The sequence below is a fragment of the Mobula hypostoma genome, chromosome 29 (genome assembly GCF_963921235.1).
Source record: "Mobula hypostoma chromosome 29, sMobHyp1.1, whole genome shotgun sequence".
Taxonomy (NCBI): domain Eukaryota; kingdom Metazoa; phylum Chordata; class Chondrichthyes; order Myliobatiformes; family Myliobatidae; genus Mobula; species Mobula hypostoma.
This window is the reverse complement of record NC_086125.1, coordinates 13852233-13872884: the sequence shown is the minus strand read 5'-3', so window position 1 is coordinate 13872884 and position 20652 is coordinate 13852233. Positions and strand designations below refer to the sequence as shown.

The window sequence follows — 20652 nt, the reverse complement described above, 5'->3', positions numbered from 1 at the left end:
CTCCCCAAATGCAATTTCCCATCTTGTTGTGATGAATCTACTTGCTACTGAAGTGCTTTAATGAAAATTACACGCAGTTATATAGCTCAAACCTAGGTCATGCGCTTTCATTTTCAGTACAGCATGAAGTAAATACAACTATTTTCCAATAATTTTAAAATGCAAAGCACAATGCTCCATTGTGTACACAGAATCAACTCAATTCTGCACAATCTTAGAGGCTTGCTTTGCAATTCATCATCTAGCTCACTGGAATTCAGAAGAATGAGGAGATCTCATTGAAACCTATGGAATGCCGAAAGGCCTCGATAAAGTAGATTTGAGAGGATGGAGGGGGAGTCTAAGACCAGCGGACACAGCCTCAAAATAAAGGGATTTTTTTTTTAGTCAGAGGGTGGTGAATCTTTGGAATTCATTGCCACAGTTGGCTGTGGAAGCCAAGTCATTGGGTATATTTAAGGCAGAGGTTGATATATTCTTGATTAGTCAGGGCATGGAGGGACACAGGGAGAAGGTAGGAGATGGGGCTGAGAAGGAAATGAATCAGCCATGATGAAACGGCAGAGCAGACTCGAATTGAATTGACTTTATTTCTTACATCCTTCACATAATGAGGGGTAAAAATCTTTACGTTACATCTCCATCTAAATGTGTAACGTGCAATCATAGTAATTTATAATAATTTATAATAAATAGAACAGTCAATGTAATATACAGTACACTCAAATCAGCGTGAGTTAATCAGTCTGATGGCCTGGTGGAAGAAGCTGTCCCGGAGCCTGTTGGTTGTGCCTTTTATGCTGCGGTACCGTTTCCTGGATGGTAGCAGCTGGCATAGATTGTGGTCGGGGTGACTCGAATCCCCAGTGATCCTACGGGCCCTTTTTACTTTGTAAGTGTCGTGAATCATGGGAAGTTCACAACTACAGATGCACTGGGCTGTCCGCACCACTCTCTGCAGAGTCCTGCGATTAAGGGAGGTGGAGTTCCCACAACAGGCAGTGATGCAGCCAGTCAGAATGCTCTCAATTGTGCCCCTGTAGAAAGTTCTTAGGATTTGGGGGCCCGTACCAAACTTCACTGTCTGAGATGAAACAGGCGCTGCTGTGCCTTTTTCACCAGACAGCTGGTGTACAGACCATGTGAGGTTTTCGGTGATGTGGATGCCGAGGAAGTTAAAGCTGTTTACCCTCTCAACCCCAGATCCACTGATGGGCCAAACAGCCTAATTCCACTCCTATGTCTTATGGTCTAGCACAATCCCTCAGTACTTCAGCATTCTTTTTTCCTTTATACTTTCCTCATTTTGTCTTACTGATCCTCTCACCTGCCTATCCGTCAATTATGAACATGTTCTTTTTCTGTTATGCCTTTCTCAGTGTTGGTATTCAGTTTTATACTGGACAAGGAGCGTGAGAAAGTACAGAAACTGCTCTGCTCCTCAATTTCATGCTAATATCAATACTTATCATGTACACTGCCAATTACATGATATATATATCAAAAGAACAACTTAACAATAGACTCAATGTCATTTCTCTGAGAAGTGTAGCAGAGGAAATCTTCTAAAGCTCTGATTTCTCACCAGGCAGACAACTTAACAAATAAGCATGTCTCTTACACCTTTTCTAACTAAACCAGACCAATGATAGGATACTGAGCTAACTTTGAGACCTTCATGCACTTACGCTGCTGCAATGCAATGGTCCCAGTAAATAAACAAGTATGTAATAATTGCTCCCAATATGAAGCTGGATAAAAAGAATTATTTGAAGAACACAATAACTGGTATTTGTGGATGAATGGTAGGTTATGGTCTATTCTTAGGAGTTATCTTTAACTCCTTGAAGAGTAAAATAAAATTATTGGCCCATGAGCGTGTAGAGCACTTGTAGTTTCTAACGTCTGTGAATCCAATTCACAAAAGACTGATTATTCTACTTTGTCTCCACAATTTATTTGGAGATTCTTTTGATATGAATTGTGCCTGCGTTACTAATGACCTCAACCTAACAATAGAGTTTGTTTGTTAGTGGAGACACTGGATGAACATACAGACCATTAAACTGAAATCTCCCTGGCTATAAATGCTCCAGTTCTTTGAGATAATGAAACAAAGTAAATTCAATCAATTCACCTTATGTTTCTCCAGTATCTTCATTGCATAATACTGCTTTGTAGCTTTGTGTTTCACCAGCATCACTCTGCCAAAGGACCCTGTACCAAGTGTTTTTGTTCTTTCAAAGTCATCCAAACTTGCAGTGTTCTGCAACATAAGCAAAGTCCATCAGTGACACTATGAAGTCTATTGCTCATTGTTACACTTCAGCATTCCACTCATGCTCTGTTCATGATCCTCTGTATAATGGGCCCACTAGTTGGGTGTTATGACTTAGAAACAATGCTGACAATGTTAGAAGTGAAACATTTTACTGAAACATTTAACACATATACAACACAACCATTTATCAACCTTGAGAATACCAGACACTTTCAGTCTGGAAATTACACCTTTTGTTAAAAAAAAATGTGCAGTAAATTTGAAAATGTAGCTGTAGGGATTCTCGGGATTTCGTTTCCAGAGCCAGAAGTAGTGTTGAGAAAGGGACTAATCATGTAAAGCATTAAAAGAAAAAGATAAAAGATTGCCCATCAGTGATATTGATTACGAGAGCAGCAAATTCATGTGGATCAGCAAGACCTGGTGGCCTCAAATACATTGTCAGCATATGGTGGCTGCAAATATGGGTGCGAGTTTGCATGTCGAGAGATATTTAGAGAGAAAAGGCAAGTCTACACTCAGATGGAAGCATATTCACTGAGTTTGAGTAAATGCTGAGAATAGAGGCTGAGGGAGGAAAGCAAATATCACATTGGGAACAATTTAAAAAATTAATGAAGTGTGTGTAAAAATATATTGACAAAATCTGCAGGAACAAGCTGTCTTATTCTTATTGGTTGTGCGTTGTTTTTTTATTAATCCTGTTCATTAATCGAATCATTTGTTCTCTAGATGCACCAGCAGATGGCGCTGCTCTGCATCAATACGTAGTTTACTGTTTTCATGTCCTCAATTTTTTTAGACTTTAATTAAAGAAAAATGGGTTTGAAATGGTTTTGCTTACTGAAATAACATCTAAAGGAACCAATTTTCCTTTCATATATGCCTCACTAAATCTCTTCACTGATACAAAGAGCTGAGCACCAGCTCATGGAATCAGATTTTCAAAGCACAGAAAAAGGCCATTCAGCCACCATGTTTGAACCAAGCATTTTGACCATCTACACTAATCTCACTTGCCCACATTAGAACTGCATCCTTCAATTGCTCTGAAATTATTCAGGATTCCCCTACAGCAACATACTAAAAGCCCAACCATTTGCCTAAACCCTTTTGTTACCAATGGAGCCTTTACTTCCTCTTTCGGTCATTTTGCATTGAAGAATAGGGACAAAAAGACAGTCAGAATACAAGGACATCAAGGAGTACGGGAAGAGAAGGAGAATGTAGTGATGAGGACAAAGTTGGATTAGCCAAGATCATATCGAAAGGGAGAGCAGGCTTCATGGGACTACTGGCCTACTCTTGCTTCTGAAGTTCCTAGTTAGTGAAACCTGGCCAGCCTTGTTCCTCCCTAGTGAATCTTATAGTGGACATTATATGGCCTGCATAAGAGACATTCATTTAATGAGTTCACTGTTTACAGGGTCTTAAACCCAATCTTAAGACCCATCATGAGAATGGCAAACCACCATCCTCCTTTGAACTGCTTGAAGTGAATCCCAGCCTCAGTAACGGCATTCACCCCAAATCCTCTTGCACATTTTTGTCATACACTCCTCAAACCTCTCCCTCAGAAGAACATTTATTCTGAAATTTTTGTTCCTCATTTTGTAGTCTCCATAAATCTATGATTATAATCAAGGAAGTTTTATCTGACTGTTTCCCTAATTCTTTCATCCTCTCACCCTCAAATACACTTCTCAGCTCATATCCTAAGTCTGCCCTGAGGGAGGAAGTGGCTGAGGTGGGTAAATGGTTCTCACTTAATTAGACCTGCACTTCTCTACTCTAGCTAGCTTCCTTATTCAATGCAGCATCCCTACAATTGTCTATCCCCCCAGCAATTTGATTCTGCCTCCTGGGCCTGAAATAATGCATTACCTTTTATCACTTTAAGGACCACTAATAATTCACCTGCTTTTGGCTGTTAAAAAAACTGATGTCTGTCATCCTAATGCCATTTGAGAAAACTTCAAAACTATTGCAAAATTTAACAGTACCATTTGAAAAAAAGGGGTATTAGGTTTTCTTATGTAATACCATGCCGCTTCAGAAACAGTGGGTCATACTAAAAAGCTCTAATTGAATTTCACACAGGTTCCAGCACCCAGGCATACAGTTGTGACATCGCCAGCCAGCTCTCAAAGGCATTTGCGCATATGTTACTAGCTCTCTCCCAGCTGTTGGGGTTTACTTTCAATCAACGTAGCCTGAGTATTCCTGACAACACACATAAAAGTTGCTGGTGAACGCAGCAGGCCAGGCAGCATCTCTAGGAAGAGGTGCAATTGACGTTTCAGGCCAAGACCCTTCGTCAGGACTAACTGAAGGAAGAGTGAGTAAGGGATTTGAAAGTTGGAGCTCTTTCAAATCCCTTACTCACTCTTCCTATCCCAATCCATGCTTTTTAGATCCTTTCTCATTTCTTCAAATTTGGCCTTCTTCCAGTTAAGAACCTCAACCCTAGGACCAGATCTATCCTTGTCCATGATCAAGTTGAAACTAATGGTGTTATGATCACTGGAACCAAAGTGCTCCCCTACACAGACTTCCGTCACTTGTCCTAACTCGTTTCCTAACAGGAGATCCAATATTGCATCCCCTCTAGTTGGTCCCTCTATATATTGATTTAGAAAACTTTCCTGAACACATTTTACAAACTCTAAACCATCTAGACCCCTAACAGTATGGGAGTCCCAATCAATATATGGAAAATTAAAATCCCCTACCACCACAACTTTATGTTTCCTGCAGTTGCCTGCTATCTCTCTGCAGATTTGCTCTTCCAATTCTCGTTGACTATTGGGTGGTCTGTAATACAATCCCACTAATGTGGCCATACCTTTCCTGTTTCTCAGCTCCACCCATAAGGACTCAGTAGACAAGCCCTCTAATCTGTCCTGCCTGAGCACTGCTGTAATATTTTCCCTAACAAGCAATGCTACTCCCCCATCTTTCATTCCTCTGCCTCGATCACATCTGAAATATCGGAACCCTGGAATATTAAGCTGCCAGTCCTGCCCCTCCTGTAGCCAAGTTTCACTAATTGCTGTAACGTCATAATTCCACGTGTCAATCCACGCCCTCAACTCATCCGCCTTCCATGCAATACTCCTAGCATTGAAATATATACACCTCAGAAGATTTTTACCACACTCACAACCTTTCTATTAGCCGATTTGCTTGAACTTTTAACATCATTTATTTTCACCCCAGCCACACTGTCAGCTCTGGCACTCTGGTTCCCATCCCCCTGCAGATCTAGTTTAAAGCCTCCCCAATAGCACTAACAAACCTCCCTGAAAGGATATTGGTCCCCCTGTAGTTCAAGTGTAACCCGTCTCTCTTGTACAGGTCCAATTACCAGTTAAATATGGTGTTGGAGGGGAGGGTAATTTTAAAGCTTTCCATCTTCCCCTCTGCTGAATCAGAGCTCTGAGTTAATGAATCTCGGGTGGGTTTAGTCTTATGATTGTTCTTCCCCCCAAAAAAACATGCCTTCTTCGAAATGCAACCAAAAACTGAGGTAGGTTTGCAGAAAGGCTTTGGTAGAAAGAGAGACAGAATGACTTAAGGAGAGAATTTGAGATACCTTTACTGCTAAAGATGAACAAAGGAAGTAAAGACTGGAGGAAAAAAGCGTCATCCATCATCATCTCAGAGAAGAGTTGCTGATGAGCAAAGATTTGGGCTAACTGTCTGGCTACAAAACAAGTGGGAAGGACTAGCTTCAGTTACAGCTTTGTGATGAAAGTGGTTATTAATCATCCAAATTAAGCACCATCTACTCCTTTGTCACTCCTCTAATAAATAATGTAACATATTCTTAGCAGTTCTGTGGCCCTGTAGTCAGTGCTTGCCAGCCAAAGCCTATCAAGGTTTACAGACATGACTAATAGGAAGCTTTGTTGATGCTGTAGCACGACTCAGTCTCAGGCACTGTATAATTAATAAACCATTTAAGATAGTCTATTGGTTAATCACAGGCAGAGAATAAACATCAGGCCACTTATCTACAGTGCCAAGAGGTTGAGCCAGGTAACAGAAATATTATTGTTATAAACTTATTCATGTCTATCATTTTCTTCTCGTTTTGCTTGACTTTCTTTAGCAGCTACCATTCCACAAATACAGGCTCATGTTCACCATTAATCTGTAACGCCGATAGTCACTGGGCCTGGCCACAAGGCATCTTTTTTCTGAAAATAACACTTGCATTGCTGTAACTACAATGTTATGATCACTGACTAACTTCAGACCAAAACTATTGAGAACAGCATTTATTTGCACATATGGGCCCCTCTTACTGCCCACTGCCTATTTTTTGCTGACATTTTTTGAATATCTACTTTAGTCATTATGTTGCCTTTGCTGTAAATCAACTCCTCTGGTTTATCTTAAAATACTTTTGCTCAGGGTATTTTCCTACCTGCTTATTAACTCACCATACACTATATCCTGCTGGGTTCCTTCAACAAAATATTCTATTCTTATCCTCTGTAATAGGCTTAACTGTGTTAGTTTCTATTTCCATCTCATTTCCAAATTTTCTTAATACTCTCAGCTCCATGTTTTTAGTGATTTGACATTAAGTCAGAAATAACTTGTATTTGAACAGAACCATTTGCATTTATAGAAAGTACCAAAGCACATTACAGCTGATGAAGCACTGCACATAGTAAGAAAACAGGAAAGCAATATGAAGTTAATCAAAGAAAAATATTAACAAACCTCTACCCACAAACAGAACAAATCTCGCAAACCCCAAACCCCCAACACTCTCTCTTGCGCTAAAAAACTAACAGATCACTCCACACAGAAAACGGCAACAAGAACAGAAAACCCCAAGCCCCTAACGGCCTCCCTCGCACACAAAAAACTCACAAATCACTCCAATCGGCAACAAGAGCCGGTGAAAACACTGAATGCAAAATAAAACATAGAATTGTGAGAGACCAATTTGAAATACAGTAGGTTTGAGCTCCAGTCCACAGTCAAATCCATAAATCGCAGAACTTTGGTAACATCCTCCAACAGCATCGAGGAGAGCAACCACTCAAACACGGAGGCCTTCCGCGATCCATCGCACACGGACACCTTATCCGGCAGCAGCAAGAGATCATCACAGTGGCAAGAGGCTGGCAGTCAGCACCGAACACTTGCTCTCCTCCACATTTGCCTCCATGTTTCAATCTTCCTTGACGCTTTAATCACAGAGAAATGGAGTCAATCATGGGCTCTGAGCTTTTTCGCCTCAAGGCCACTTGCACTCATGCTCGCTCTCCCCTCCTGGAACTTTCTTGGAGACAACAGAGCATTAGATCACTCAATCAATCTCCACACTGTGAGTCACAGGCTCAAGCAGTTCCAGAAACATATTTAAGATAAAAAGAAGATGTAGAAGATGTGAAATAAGCAGATCCCTGGACTATCTGAAAGACGTCACCTGGGGAAGAATTATTTGCTGGTACCATCTTAACTTCACTTGCCCCATCACTGAACTGTTCCACAACCTTTGGACTCACTTTCAAAGACTCTTCATCTCATGTTCTAAATATTTATTGCTTATTATTATTATTCTTTTGCATTTGCACAGTTCGTTGACTTTTGCATGCTGGTTGAATAGCCAGGTTGGTGTAATCTTTTGCTGATTCTATTGTGGTTGAAGTCACCCACAAACCGGATTGGCAATGCTCATAACCCGTTTTAACATCGCAATATGACCAGAAGCAATTTCCAGGTCCTCCTACACTACCCTCAATCATTGCTAGAACATCTCAGGCACCTCTCTTTCACCATGCAGTTACAAAGAATGTGAGTGCTCTACATAGGGTTCAGCAGTTAACATAACTGATGCATTTATAGCCTGGGGAGAGAAAGTAGATGGAAGACGGTCATAGCTACTGTTTGGAAAAGTGGAGGCAGAGGAGATAATAATTGGCTAAGGCGAATAGGTATGATCTATATTTCCTCGGACTAGAGATTAAAACAGGCACATGGAATTCACAAGTTGAGGCAGAATCCCTGTTGCATTTGAAGTACCCCAGTGAGTATTTAACTATAAAGAGAGAAATACAAAGTGGAAATTTATTTATAGCTTCCTGGACTATAAATTTCCATGATTTTTGATTGTTCCAGTACTGTACCAATACTGTACCTCTTTCAGAGGTATTAACCTCGGTTGAGAAGCTGCAGCAGAAGCTTATTTACCTACTTCCTTGAATTCGGGTGAATGGTAAATGCCCCGTGGTAATCACCAATTTGGGAGTTCTCAGGAGCACCAGCAAACATTCCTCTCTCAATCAACACCTTCTGATGATTCATTTTGTTTTGTATGGGAAATGACACAATTGCACCAGCATTCTGCAACTAAAGTGTTTGCATAAAGTATTTTATGGCTTGATGTGACTGTTACTAAATACAAGTCTTAACATGCACAAAGTAGAAACTTTCCAGTTGGCCATAAAACTGGGTGTAACTTGTGGAAAATGGGTGGTGAATAATTCCATTAGATTTCCAATTTGACTAGTGTGTATTGAAAACAGGTAACAATTCATCAAACTGAAAATTCAGGTAGTAATGATATTTATGGATGCTATTTTTAAAAAAATCACATTTATGTGTTCAGTTCATTAAGAACCTATAACATGTGTGCATGTATTTGGTAAAGAATTTATTTCAAAGAAATATATTTATGAAGGTTTTTCCATACGATTTGTGGTGATAAGGTTTCTTCTGATCCCATTACCTTTCTGCTTCAACTTGTTTAGTCTAGTGTTTCAAGATTGCCACCTTTAATATTAGAGTTATAAAGTAATACAGGACGGAAACTGGTCCTGTGGCCCTGCTGGTCCAGGGGAACTATACTATTTATTTATTGATTGACATACAGTGTGATATAGGCCCTTCGAGCCACACTGCCCGGCAATCCCCCAATTTAAACCTATCCTAAGTTAACCTACCAACCTGTATGTCTGGACCATGGGAGGAAACCAGAGCAGACAGAGGGAACTCACGGGATCACGGGGAGAAAATACAAACTCCTTACAGGTGGCAGCGGGAACAGAACCCAGACCAAGTGTACAGTAAAGTGTTGTGCTAACCACTATGCTACCACGCTACCCCATGATTTATTGATTGCAATTATATCTCCCTCGACTGCTTACTGTAGACATTCATTCCTGTTACTCACTACACTCTGATCTCTCAGGTCACTTCTAAATCTCTCTCCTAACTTGAATTATGTGCCCTCACTCTTAGATCCCCTAAACCTGGGGAAAAGGCTACGACCTTATTCTTCACCCTTCACGATTGTACAAATTTTTGTCAGGTCACCCCTGATTCTCTTACTCTCCAAGGGGTAATGTTCCAGAGTGGCCAACCTCTCCCTATAACTCAGACCCTCTCGTCAATGTAGCATCTTCATAAGTCTCTTCTGCACTCTCTCCAGCTTGACACTATCATTCCTATAACAGGATGACCAAAACTGTACATAATTATCCAAGTGCAGCTTCCCGATGACTTATCCAAGTACAACATAATGTCCCTACTTCTGAATGCGATGCTGTGAGTGATTAATACTGAGTCAGTAGGCTTTCATTTCCAATACAAACAACAGGCATATCTGGGTGCAGCAAAAGCTGGTAATAATCACATGTCAGCACCTCTGAAGGAAGAGCCAATCTAGAATTTATAAGGTTAGCAGGAAGGAGCTTAAGAATGAAATTAGGAGAGCCAGAAGGGGCCATGAGAAGGCCTTGACGGGCAGGATAAAAGAAAACCCCAAGGCATTCTAGAAGTAAGTGAAGAGCAAGAGGATAAGACATGAGAGAATAGGACCAATCAAGTGTGACAGTGGAAAAGTGTGTATGGAACCGGAGGAAATAGCAGAGGTACTTAATGAATACTTTGCTTCAGTATTCACTATGGAAAAGGATCTTGGTGATTGTAGTGCAGATTTGCAGCAGACTGAAAAGCTTGAGCATGTAGATATTAAGAAAGTGGATGTGCTGGAGCTTTTGGAAAGCATCAAGTTGGATAAGTTGTCGGGACCGGATGAGGTATACCCAAGGCTAATGTGGGAGGTGAGGGAGGAGATTGCTGAGTCTCTGGCAATGATCTTTGCATCATGAATGGGAACGGGGGAGGTTCCGGAGGATTGGAGGGTGGCAGATATTGTTCCCTTATTCAAGAAAGGGAGTAGAGATAGCCCAGGAAATTATAGACCAGTAAGTCTTACTTCAGTGGTTGGTAAGTTGATGAAAAGGATCCTGAGAGGCAGGATTTATGAATATTTGGAGAGTCATAATATGATTAGGAATAGTCAGCACAGCTTTGTCAAAGGCAGGTCATGCCTTACGAGCCTGATTGAATTTATTAAGGATGTGACTAAACAAGTTGATGAAGGTAGAGCATTAGATCTGTTCTGGGACCCCCTTCTCTTCATGATTTTTATAAATGACCTGGGTGAGGAAGTGGAGGGATGGGTCAGTAAATTTGCTGATGGCACAAAGGCTGGGGGGTGTTGTGGATAGTGTGGAGGGCTGTCAGAGGTTACCGCAGGATATCGATAGGATATAAAACTGGGCCGAGAAGTGGCAGATGGAGTTCAACCCAGATAAGTGTGAGTTGGTTCATTTTGGTAGGTCAACTATGATGGCAGAATATAGTATTAATAGTAAGACTCTTGGCAGTGTGGAGGATCGGAGGGATCTTGGGGTCTGAGTCCATAGGACACTCAAAGCTCTTGCGCAGGTTGACTCTGTGGTTAAGAAGGCATATGGTGCATTGGCCTTCATCAACCATGGGATTGAGTTTAAGAACTGAAAGGTAATGTTACAGCTATATAGGAACTTGGTCAGACCCCACTTGGAGTATTGTGCTCAGTTCTGATGACTTCACTACAGGAAGGATGTGGAAACTATGGACAGGGTGCAGAGGAGATTTACAAGGATGTTGCCCGGATTGGGGAGCATGCCTTATGAGAATAGGTGGAATAAACTCGGCTCTTTTTCCTTGGAGCGGCAGAGGATGAGAGGTGACCTGATAGAGGTGTATAAGATGATGAGAGGCATTGATCATGTGGATTGTCAGAGGTTGTTACCCTGGGCTGAAATAGCTGACATGACAGGGCACAGTTTTAAGATGCTTGGAAGTAGGTACAGAGGAGATGTCAGGGGTAAGTTGTTTTTTTTCCACACAGAGTGGTGAGCGCGTGGAATGGGATGCCAACGACGGTGGTGGAGGGGGATATGATAGGCTCCTTTAAGAGACTCCTAGATAGGTACATGGAGCTTAGAAAAATAGAGGGCTGTGGGTAACCCTAGGTAATTTCTAAAGTAAGTACATGTTCGGCACAGCATTTTGGGCCAAAGGTCCTGCATTGTACTGTAGGTTTTCTATGTTCTACGTTTCTGATTCTGCTTAAATTCGTTAGTATATTACTTTAACATACTTTACTACTTTGTCTTTCTTGGATCAGTCTAATCAACATAACAAGAAAGCAGGCTCCTAGAGATGTATTCAATAATATTTTAATTGGCCCTCTACATCAAGTCCACATTCCCACCCAAATGGATAGCTCTTGATTCCCTTAGGTCCAAAAATTCATCAACCTAGGCCTTTACTCTTCATAAATCCACAGGTTCTGGAATAGAAAATTCAGAATGGCAACTTTCATCTCAGTCCGAAGTAGCTGAACATCCTTCCTGAACCAACCGCTGCCCCTAGCTTCAGATGGTTCACTAGGAGGACACAGATACTCAGCATTCAACATGTCAGTCTCTTTCAGAATTTTATTTTGCTTCTTACAAGTGAAATTTGGAGCCAACCCTCATTATAGATTTCAATTTATTAAATGCACCTTTGCCAAGGCAAGTTTATCCCCCAGTATGGAAACCATGAAGAAGAAGAGGAAGAAGAAAGCCCTTAACTCCGAGTGGAGTCATCAGGATGCCGTCATGACGACGTTTTTTTAGCAGGCTTTCTTATTTTTATGAGACTGAGTTGCTAGCCCGACACTCAACGCAGCATGGATGGAAAGCGTGCAAGGGAGCCGGCTGCATTCGTACCCGAGAGCCTTCGCTCCGAAGTCTGGCGCTGATGCCACTACGCCACCAGCCGGCTTAGTATGGAAACCATGACAGTGCACAATACCCCAGGAGTGGACATGTCACAGTCTATATGTTTATTTGACGATACTTTATACTTTATTGTCGCCAAACAATTGATACTAGAACGTAGAATTATCACAGCAATATTTGATTCTGCACTTCCCGCTCCCTGGATTACAAATATTAAATATTAAAAATAGTAAAAATTGGTAAATATTAAAAATTTAAATTATAAATCATAAATAGAAAATAGAAAAATGGAAAGTGAGGTAGTGCAAAAAACAGAGAGGTAGGTCCGGATATTTGGAGGGTATGGCCCAGATCTGGGTCAGGATCCGTTCAGCAGTCTTATCACAGTTGGAAAGAAGCTGTTCCCAAATCTGGCTGTACGAGTCTTCAAGCTCCTAAGCCTTCTCCTGGAGGGAAGAGGGACGAAAAGTCTGTTGGCTGGGTGGGTCGTGTCCTTGATTATCCTGGCAGCACTGCTCCGACAGCATGCAGTGTAAAGTGAGTCCAAGGACGGAAGATTGGTTTGTGTGATGTGCTGCACCGTGTTCACGATCTTCTGCAGCTTCTTTCGGTCTTGGACAGGACAGCTTCCATACCAGGTTGTGATACACCCTAGAAAAATGCTTTCTACGGTGCATCTATAAAAATTAGTGAGGGTTTTAAGGGACAGGCCAAATTTCTTTAGCTTTCTCAGGAAGTAAAGGCGCTGGTGGGCCTTCTTGGCAGTGAACTCTGCTTGGTTGGACCAAGTCAGGTCATTTGTGATAGTGTCCCCAAGGAACTTAAAGCTTTTGACCTGTTCCACTTGCGCACCACTGATGTAAATGGGGTCGTGCGGTCCTCTACTCCTTCTGAAGTCAACAACCAATTCCTTCATCTTGCTGATGTTGAGGGACAGGTTATTGTCTTTGCACCATGCCACCAGGTTCTTAATTTCCTCTCTGTACTCAAACTCATCATTACCCGAGATACGGCCTACAGTTGTTGAGTCATCAGCAAATACATATATTGAGTTTGATGGAAACTTGGCTACACAATCATGGGTGTACAGTGCATACAGCAGGGGCTGAGTACACAGCCTTGTGGGGCACCGGTGCTCAGAGTGATTGTAGAGGAGAGCTTCTCCCCTATTTTTACAGCCTGGGTCCTGTCTGTGAGGAAGTTGAAGATCCAGCTGCAGATCTGAGTGCTAAGGCCCAGGTTCCGGAGCTTAGAAATCAGTTTATTTGGAATGATGGTATTAAAGGCAGAGCCGTAGTCAATGAAAAGGAGCCTTATGTATGCGTCTTTATTTTCCAGGTGTTCTAAGGAGGAATGTAGGGCCAGAGAGATGGCATCTGCCATTGACCTGTTGCTTCGAGGTTGACTGGTAGGCTGTGGTTGATGTGTGCCATAACCAATCTCTCGAAGCACTTCATAGCAATTGATGTCAGAGCCACAGGTCGATAGTCATTCAGGCATGCCACCTTGCTCTTCTTCGGCACTGCGATTATCGTTGCCTTCTTAAAACACGAGGGGATCTTAGACTGAAGCAAGGAGCAGTTGAAGATGTCAGCAAACACTCCAGCTAGCTCACTTGCACAGGCCCGGAGAACCTGTCCTGGGACGCCATCTGGGCCCGTCGCCTTCCTTGGATTTATCTTCAGGAAGGCCCTTCTAACATCTTCCTCGGTGACGATGAATCTCGAGCCACCAGGTTCGGTTCATCCGGAGGGAGCAGGACGCTCTTCTGTTCAAATACCCTAGACTAGATTGTAAACTAAAGGAACCTCCAGAACTGATCCTCGTGGAATGCTCATCTTATATCAAACTACAAAGTTGAAAATGGTTTCTTTGTTTTTTCACTCTTGTATGTTCTACTTTTGCTCATATGTTACTCCCAAACTTTAAATACTTAATTTGCATTTCATTTCAGCAAATCTCTTTCAAAGATCTGGACACATTATATCCACTGCTTTCCCCTTTCTAACCTACAGGTTATATCTGCTAGAACCATATTGGATTTCTCAAACATTGGCTGACCTTTCATAATAACATGTTGATTCTGCCAGATTATATTTGATTCTCAATGTTCTGTCACCAGGCCTTAGGAGATTGTGGATTCTTCCCAATAACTAATACAAGAATGGCTAGCTTCTCCTTCATTCCCTTTGTGTTTTGAAAAGATGTGCAATAATTGCTTCCTGTTTGGAAAGCAGCAATCATCCTGAAGCTATCTCTCTGGATTACAGGACACAGGTCGCGCAGGGATTTTTTAAAAACCTTTTATTTCTCTTAATTTTTTTTCAGCAATTTCTCTTTTTTAATTATTAGTTTTTTCTTCACCCTCATTTGACTTCTAGCTTTCCACAATTCTTATTATATTTTTTGTATCTTCTACTGTGACAATAGGTACAAACTATTTGGTTAATATCTCATCCAGAATGCTAAAATTTATTGGTTAGTGATTAGCAATGTTCCATCAACCTCCATGTTCAGTCAAAGATGAGATATTATGTTAATAGTCTACAGTAATTATTTATTAATAATCTTAGGTGTTCTCACAATGTTGGGAAGAACTTGATCTTTCTCATTTTCGAAAGAATATGTTGTTGTTCAAACACGATATATGGGGAAGCACCATATATATATCATTCTGTAGTAATTTCCTGTTTGGCATGCTGAACTGAAATAATTAAACGGCACCATCCTTTTTCAAAGAAACAAACAGGTTAAAGATATCAGTATCTATGGGAAGATTGAAAACGCAATTACCCACTTTTATGCAAAACCCAGTAAAAAGCAGATGCATGACCCATTAGTTGGTATAAATATTAAATATTCCTATTAGTATATATGAAATATGCATAGGTCTGCTTGGACTTTTCATCCACTTCCTCGTACCATAATCGTCAATTGGAGACAGATTATACGTTCATTTTATAATGCTAACAGGAAATCTGGTGTTTTCAGTAGTGGAGTGGACATTAGTGACTGTCTTATTTACTGAAACACAACTCACTGCTGCAAAACAATGATCCTCAAAAAGACCTCATCAATGTGACAAACACATCACCAAAGCAATTCTACACATAGCCACTAAATATATAATGCAGTGCAGTGATGATTAGTGTAAGATTTCTGAAACAGCTAATGTAGTTTTTCAGCAGGCAATGGAAACTATCAAACAATAACGCACAGCATACTAAAACACTATCTGTGGATGTGTGTTTAATTATTGCATGGTCCAGAATCTGGAGTGTGGACTTTGATCTTTACTGCAATCCCACTGCAGTCTAAATGCATTAGTAATGCAGCAAGTATTGTGAACAGTGTATCACATCACTGATTAAATACTGTGTCATTTACAAAAACTGTACAAAGAAGCAGGAAAATCAAATGAGCAAAAATTGGGCAGGCTCCTCTCGCCAATTAATTTATAGTGTTCCTACTATTTTATTCTGTTGGTTAGTCTTATTAACAAAATATTAGTAGATCTTTGAGAATGCACTTATCTAATATGCAGTCTGGAGTCAGCCGTTAATCTGATTTGTGTGCACTTTAAGCCTATTGCTTTTATGCTGCTAGTGGGAATTCAGGTCCTGGGAGTATTATCTGTTTATAATTTTGTCTGATATGCTTGTTTGATAGGTAAGTTTTAGGAATGTAATCATATTTTTGCAGCAACATCTGACATATAAACTGTAACGAACCTACATTATTTACTCTTAGAAAAAAAATCTGCTTGGGCTGTTTAAAAGATTTATACTGGTGATTAGACCCAGCAGGTCGGGCAGCATCACTGGAGAGGGAAATACCTGTAGTACTAACGTTTTAGGTCGATGAACTATTGAACCAGAATTGTTTTAAGAGAGATGGGGGAGGGGCATGATAAGGTGGAGAACAAGGAGGAAGTGGATGAAGTACTGTGAGTGGGTGGTCAAGGCTTATTTGTGGCAGTTTCTGACTAGAGAAGAGGAAACAGATTAAAAAATTAAATTTGGGAACTTTAAGATATGGAACACAGCAGAACAGAGGAAAATGCAGGGAAAGTCCAGATCGTGCAATGTCATTGCAAAGATGGAAAAAGAACACCTGAAATTGGCAGAAACTGGAAAGCAAAATACTGGAGATTCTATAAATCTGAAACAAAGACAAAAAACAATTGAAACACTCCGCAGCATGAAGCCTGCTAAGTCTGATGGGCAGCTCTTGGAAGATAGGACCATTGGCATATGAACCTCCCAGGAAATCCTGTCTGTTCAAGAGTGTGCTATCAAGAAACAGCATTACTTACAGGGGAAACCTTGAAGTTGAAGCATCCTTACCTTGAAGTTGGGGGAGGGGTTCACACGCCATAAGGTACATGCAGTGATTGAGAGAGTTCTGCATTGTCAGAGGCTCTATATTTTGATGAGATGTCAAGCTTTGTTTTATGCCTTCTCAAGAAAGCATAAAAATCTAGACGCACAACTTGCAGAACAAGGGAGGCTCCCTCCTGGTGTTTCAGCTAATAATTATTTCACAATGAAATCATAAAGAAAATTACCTGGGCATGTACATTACTGCTGTGCATAAATTGGCTGCCAAATGTCCCTATTATACAATGGAGTTATTTGGAGGTCATGAAAACTCAATGTAAATCCAAGCATTTCTCTTTTACGAAGGGACACAGTCTTATCCCAATGACTTTCAACATCAAAGAAAATGACCATCATCACTGAAGTATTGTAAATAACCAAGCAGCAGAAAGCACTTAATTATCCCTTCACTATTTAGGCCAAATACATTGGATGGAATACCAAGATTGCAGTGCCCTTTCAGAGAGGCACCCAGTGGTAAAATGCTCTCCCCTATTACACAAAAAGACTTGTACCAATATGTTCTCCTTGACCCAGGCAGTTAAATGAATGAAAAGCCTGGAAGCAGAACAGGGAACCAGAAATCTCCAGGCTGGGGCTATTACCAATTATAATTGATAGCAATGTAACTCTGCTGTGTACATACAGTCCCAAGACCAGCTGCAGAAGGAGGAGGGTTGGGCATAGGGCTGGTAACCGCATCCTGTAAAAAACCCAGAGGGACAGAAATGCCAACAGAAGCTCCAAAGACTACATTCCTGGGAGAGGAAGGATCTTCACTTAGAAGACACCAAGATGGGATACACCTAGGGATAATTTGGAAGACTGACCCGGGACAGAGGACTCTGGCGAGCTGCTGTTGGCAGCCTTTGCCCAGTAAGGGTGATGGGGCTTAATATGTGGATACCTTCCTTGGATACAGGTGAACCTGTGGCAAGAGCCTTCTGACTTACGTTAGGATAATTCCCCGAGAATAACAACACTATCTAACAAGCAGCCAGAGAAGTTGAGAATTGTACTTGGTGCCATGAATCACATATAAATATTGCCTCCATCTCCCAACTTTATTCTGCATTACAACAGAAAATGTATTACTCCAATTTAATTTGCTGCTCTGTGACTCAGTGAACAAATGGCTTATTGTGAAGTACATGACCTGTCCATGATAATCTCTCTTGAAATAGATCTGTGACTTACCTGTGCCGGGGACTCCCATTTCTGTAAGAATTCCTCTCTTGCTTTTTCTAAGTAATCTTTCACTGCAATAAAAGAACAAAAATAATTCACTTTGCTCAAATGTCATAGCTAGCAGCCTTCAGGACCAATAATTAATAAATCACAATGATAATTTACAAGAATTGTCTGAATATTTTTTAAGAATCCACACAGTTTCAATCACTATTTTGTTTGACTGTATTCATGGGTATTCATGTATGGCTGAATAACAATTAAATGTGAACTAATGAACTAAATCCCATGAATGACTTTTAACAGTCAATGTAGATTACTGTTGTTGGGTCACAAAAAATGATCGAACGTGGTATAATTTCAATGCACTGGCATTACCAAGTGATAATAAAAAAATTCCCAGAGTGTGCTGTAGCAGTGATTAAAGCAACAGATTTGAATGCAAATAAGCCAGCCTATCCTTTGTGCCATTCTGGAACACAGCCAATTACAGAGAAGTGCGAGAACCTGCAGAATTGAAGAGTACTTGATCAATTCCACTGAGAAACCAGTCATGACCTGATTTTAGAACAGATTAAAATAACTGCACCAAACCATGCAATGCAGTTCACAGTCAGGGAGAAAAAAATACTGACTAATCCAACACCAAAGGTAAGAGCCTTCAAGATTCAAGAACATTACCACAAGCTGTGTAGTTTTTTGAAATAATCTTATTTACTTCTACAAAAAGAATTCCCAGAACTCTTCACTCAGAAGTAAAATCATGAAAAGCACCAAATCGTACCAACAGACCTTTAGTAATATCAAAGACAAAGTCAAAGTAAATTGATTATCAAAGTACATATATGTTACCATATACTACTTTGAGACTCACTTTCTTGCAGGCATTTACAGGAAAATAAACCACAGTAGAATTTATGAAAAACTATACAAACCAAAGACTGACAAACAACTAAAGTGCAAAAGAAGACAAATTATGCAAATAAGAAAATAAATAATACTGAATTGCAGAGTCCTGGAAAGAGCCCTTGAATTTCACTGAAGCTATGGATTGAGGATGTGCACTAAAGGTAAAATCCATACTACAGCCACTCTTGAACTGATCAGCCAGAGGTTCACCATCCGGGGCAAGGGGTCACCTTGTGGCTTATATGGACATCAATCCTCCCTACCAACTCACCACCACATAGAAGAAGCAGACTTCCAGCATCTATATGAATAGAATCATGAAACCAACATGAAAGGTGGCAAAAACGGAAAGCACTAGTGTTTAAAATATACGATGAATTACACAATAAGTATAATTTCTTCGTATTGTTGTCGATGAATAGTCTTCATCAGTAATTTACTAGTGATTATCATGTGCAATTCTATTTCATTTTTGTGATGAAGAAAGCACTTTTGTTGAACATTTACATTTAACTTGCAGAAAAATATTGCAGAACAGTAGGGATTCACAGTAAAGATAAAAATAGTTACCTAATGTCTGTATTCATGCAAATATGGAGATTATATGCATGCAGATGAAAATCAATGTAACAATTGTTAAGATGCTTTCTTTCATCATAATGAAAGACCATTTCAGTTCTGGGGAGACATTATGGTGAGTGTGTTCCCAGTGCCCACTATGAGTGAAGGAATAATCATCTCTTATTAAGGGTACAAAGGATTAGCCACATACATAAAATTGCAATGTACATTGACTGCCCTGCCTCCATTGCCCAGAAGTTTCCATTTCAGTTTGAACATTCATGATTGACATATGAATGTAATAAGGAACTCTTATAACAGAAGTTAGAAAGCCTAAAGTTAGACCTTAACATACTATTCAGGTAGTGAGGGAATCCATGTCATGGCATCTCACATCTTATCTGCAGAACCTATTACATCTAGAACAACTGGGTTACTGTAATGAGACCCACAACTCAAGGTCTATCGGTCATCAAACGGGTGTCATTTCCAATGCTGTTCCATTCCTTTTTCCTTCAGTAATATTCAGGGACTTGGAAATTAGTGCCAGCAGTGCCTACACACCAGTGAACCTTGGATGTATCAGTTCAAAAAAAAGTACCCCAGATGTACACAAGATTCAATCTTTCCTTTTCCTTGCCTTGGATCACTTTACTTCTGCAGTTGCCTCCCAAGAACAAGTATAAATCACAATTGTTCAAAAGCTTGGGAACTCACCTCTGAATTTTGAATTATCCCATGTCATCATTGAGGTTAAGTATTCCTCAACTGAACCAGTCCAGAATCCAGTGATTCTTGAAAGATCACTACTAATGCCTCCACAATCTCTTCAGCTTTCTCTTTCAGAACCCTGGGGTATAGACCATCTGGTCCAGATGACTTATCTACCTTTAGAACTTTCAGCTGCACAAGCACCTTCTGCTTAGTATAGCAACTACACTCACTTTGACCCCGACATTCTTGAATTTTTAGTATGCTGTTGCTGTCTTCCACAGTGAAAACTGATGTAAAGTAGTTATTCATTTCATCTACATTTCTTTGTTCCCCTTTACTACCTCTCCAACATCATTTTCCAGCAGTCCAGTCTTCATTTTTGCCTCTCTTTTACTCTTTATATGTCTGAGAAAACTTCTGGCTACCTTCAAAGTTCAGAGTAAGTTTATTATCGAAGTACATGTACGTCACCATATACTATACTGTGATTCATTTTCTTGCAGGTAATCACAGAATAAACAAATACAATAGAATC

General features: G+C 40.4%; 1 protein-coding gene across 4 annotated transcripts in view; it reads right to left on the bottom strand.

The window, feature by feature from the left end:
* Positions 1 to 20652, bottom strand: part of LOC134339491 (cAMP-dependent protein kinase catalytic subunit alpha-like) — a 219536-nt gene that overhangs the window by 47573 nt on the left and 151311 nt on the right. For all 4 annotated transcript variants that reach the window (XM_063036047.1, XM_063036049.1, XM_063036046.1 and 1 more), the window contains exons 2-3: positions 17943 to 18004; positions 2138 to 2266 (exon numbers count right to left, since the gene is read on the bottom strand). In XM_063036047.1, the coding sequence (XP_062892117.1) occupies positions 2138 to 2266; positions 17943 to 18004 (191 nt within the window). The remainder of the gene's footprint in view (positions 1 to 2137; positions 2267 to 17942; positions 18005 to 20652) is intronic.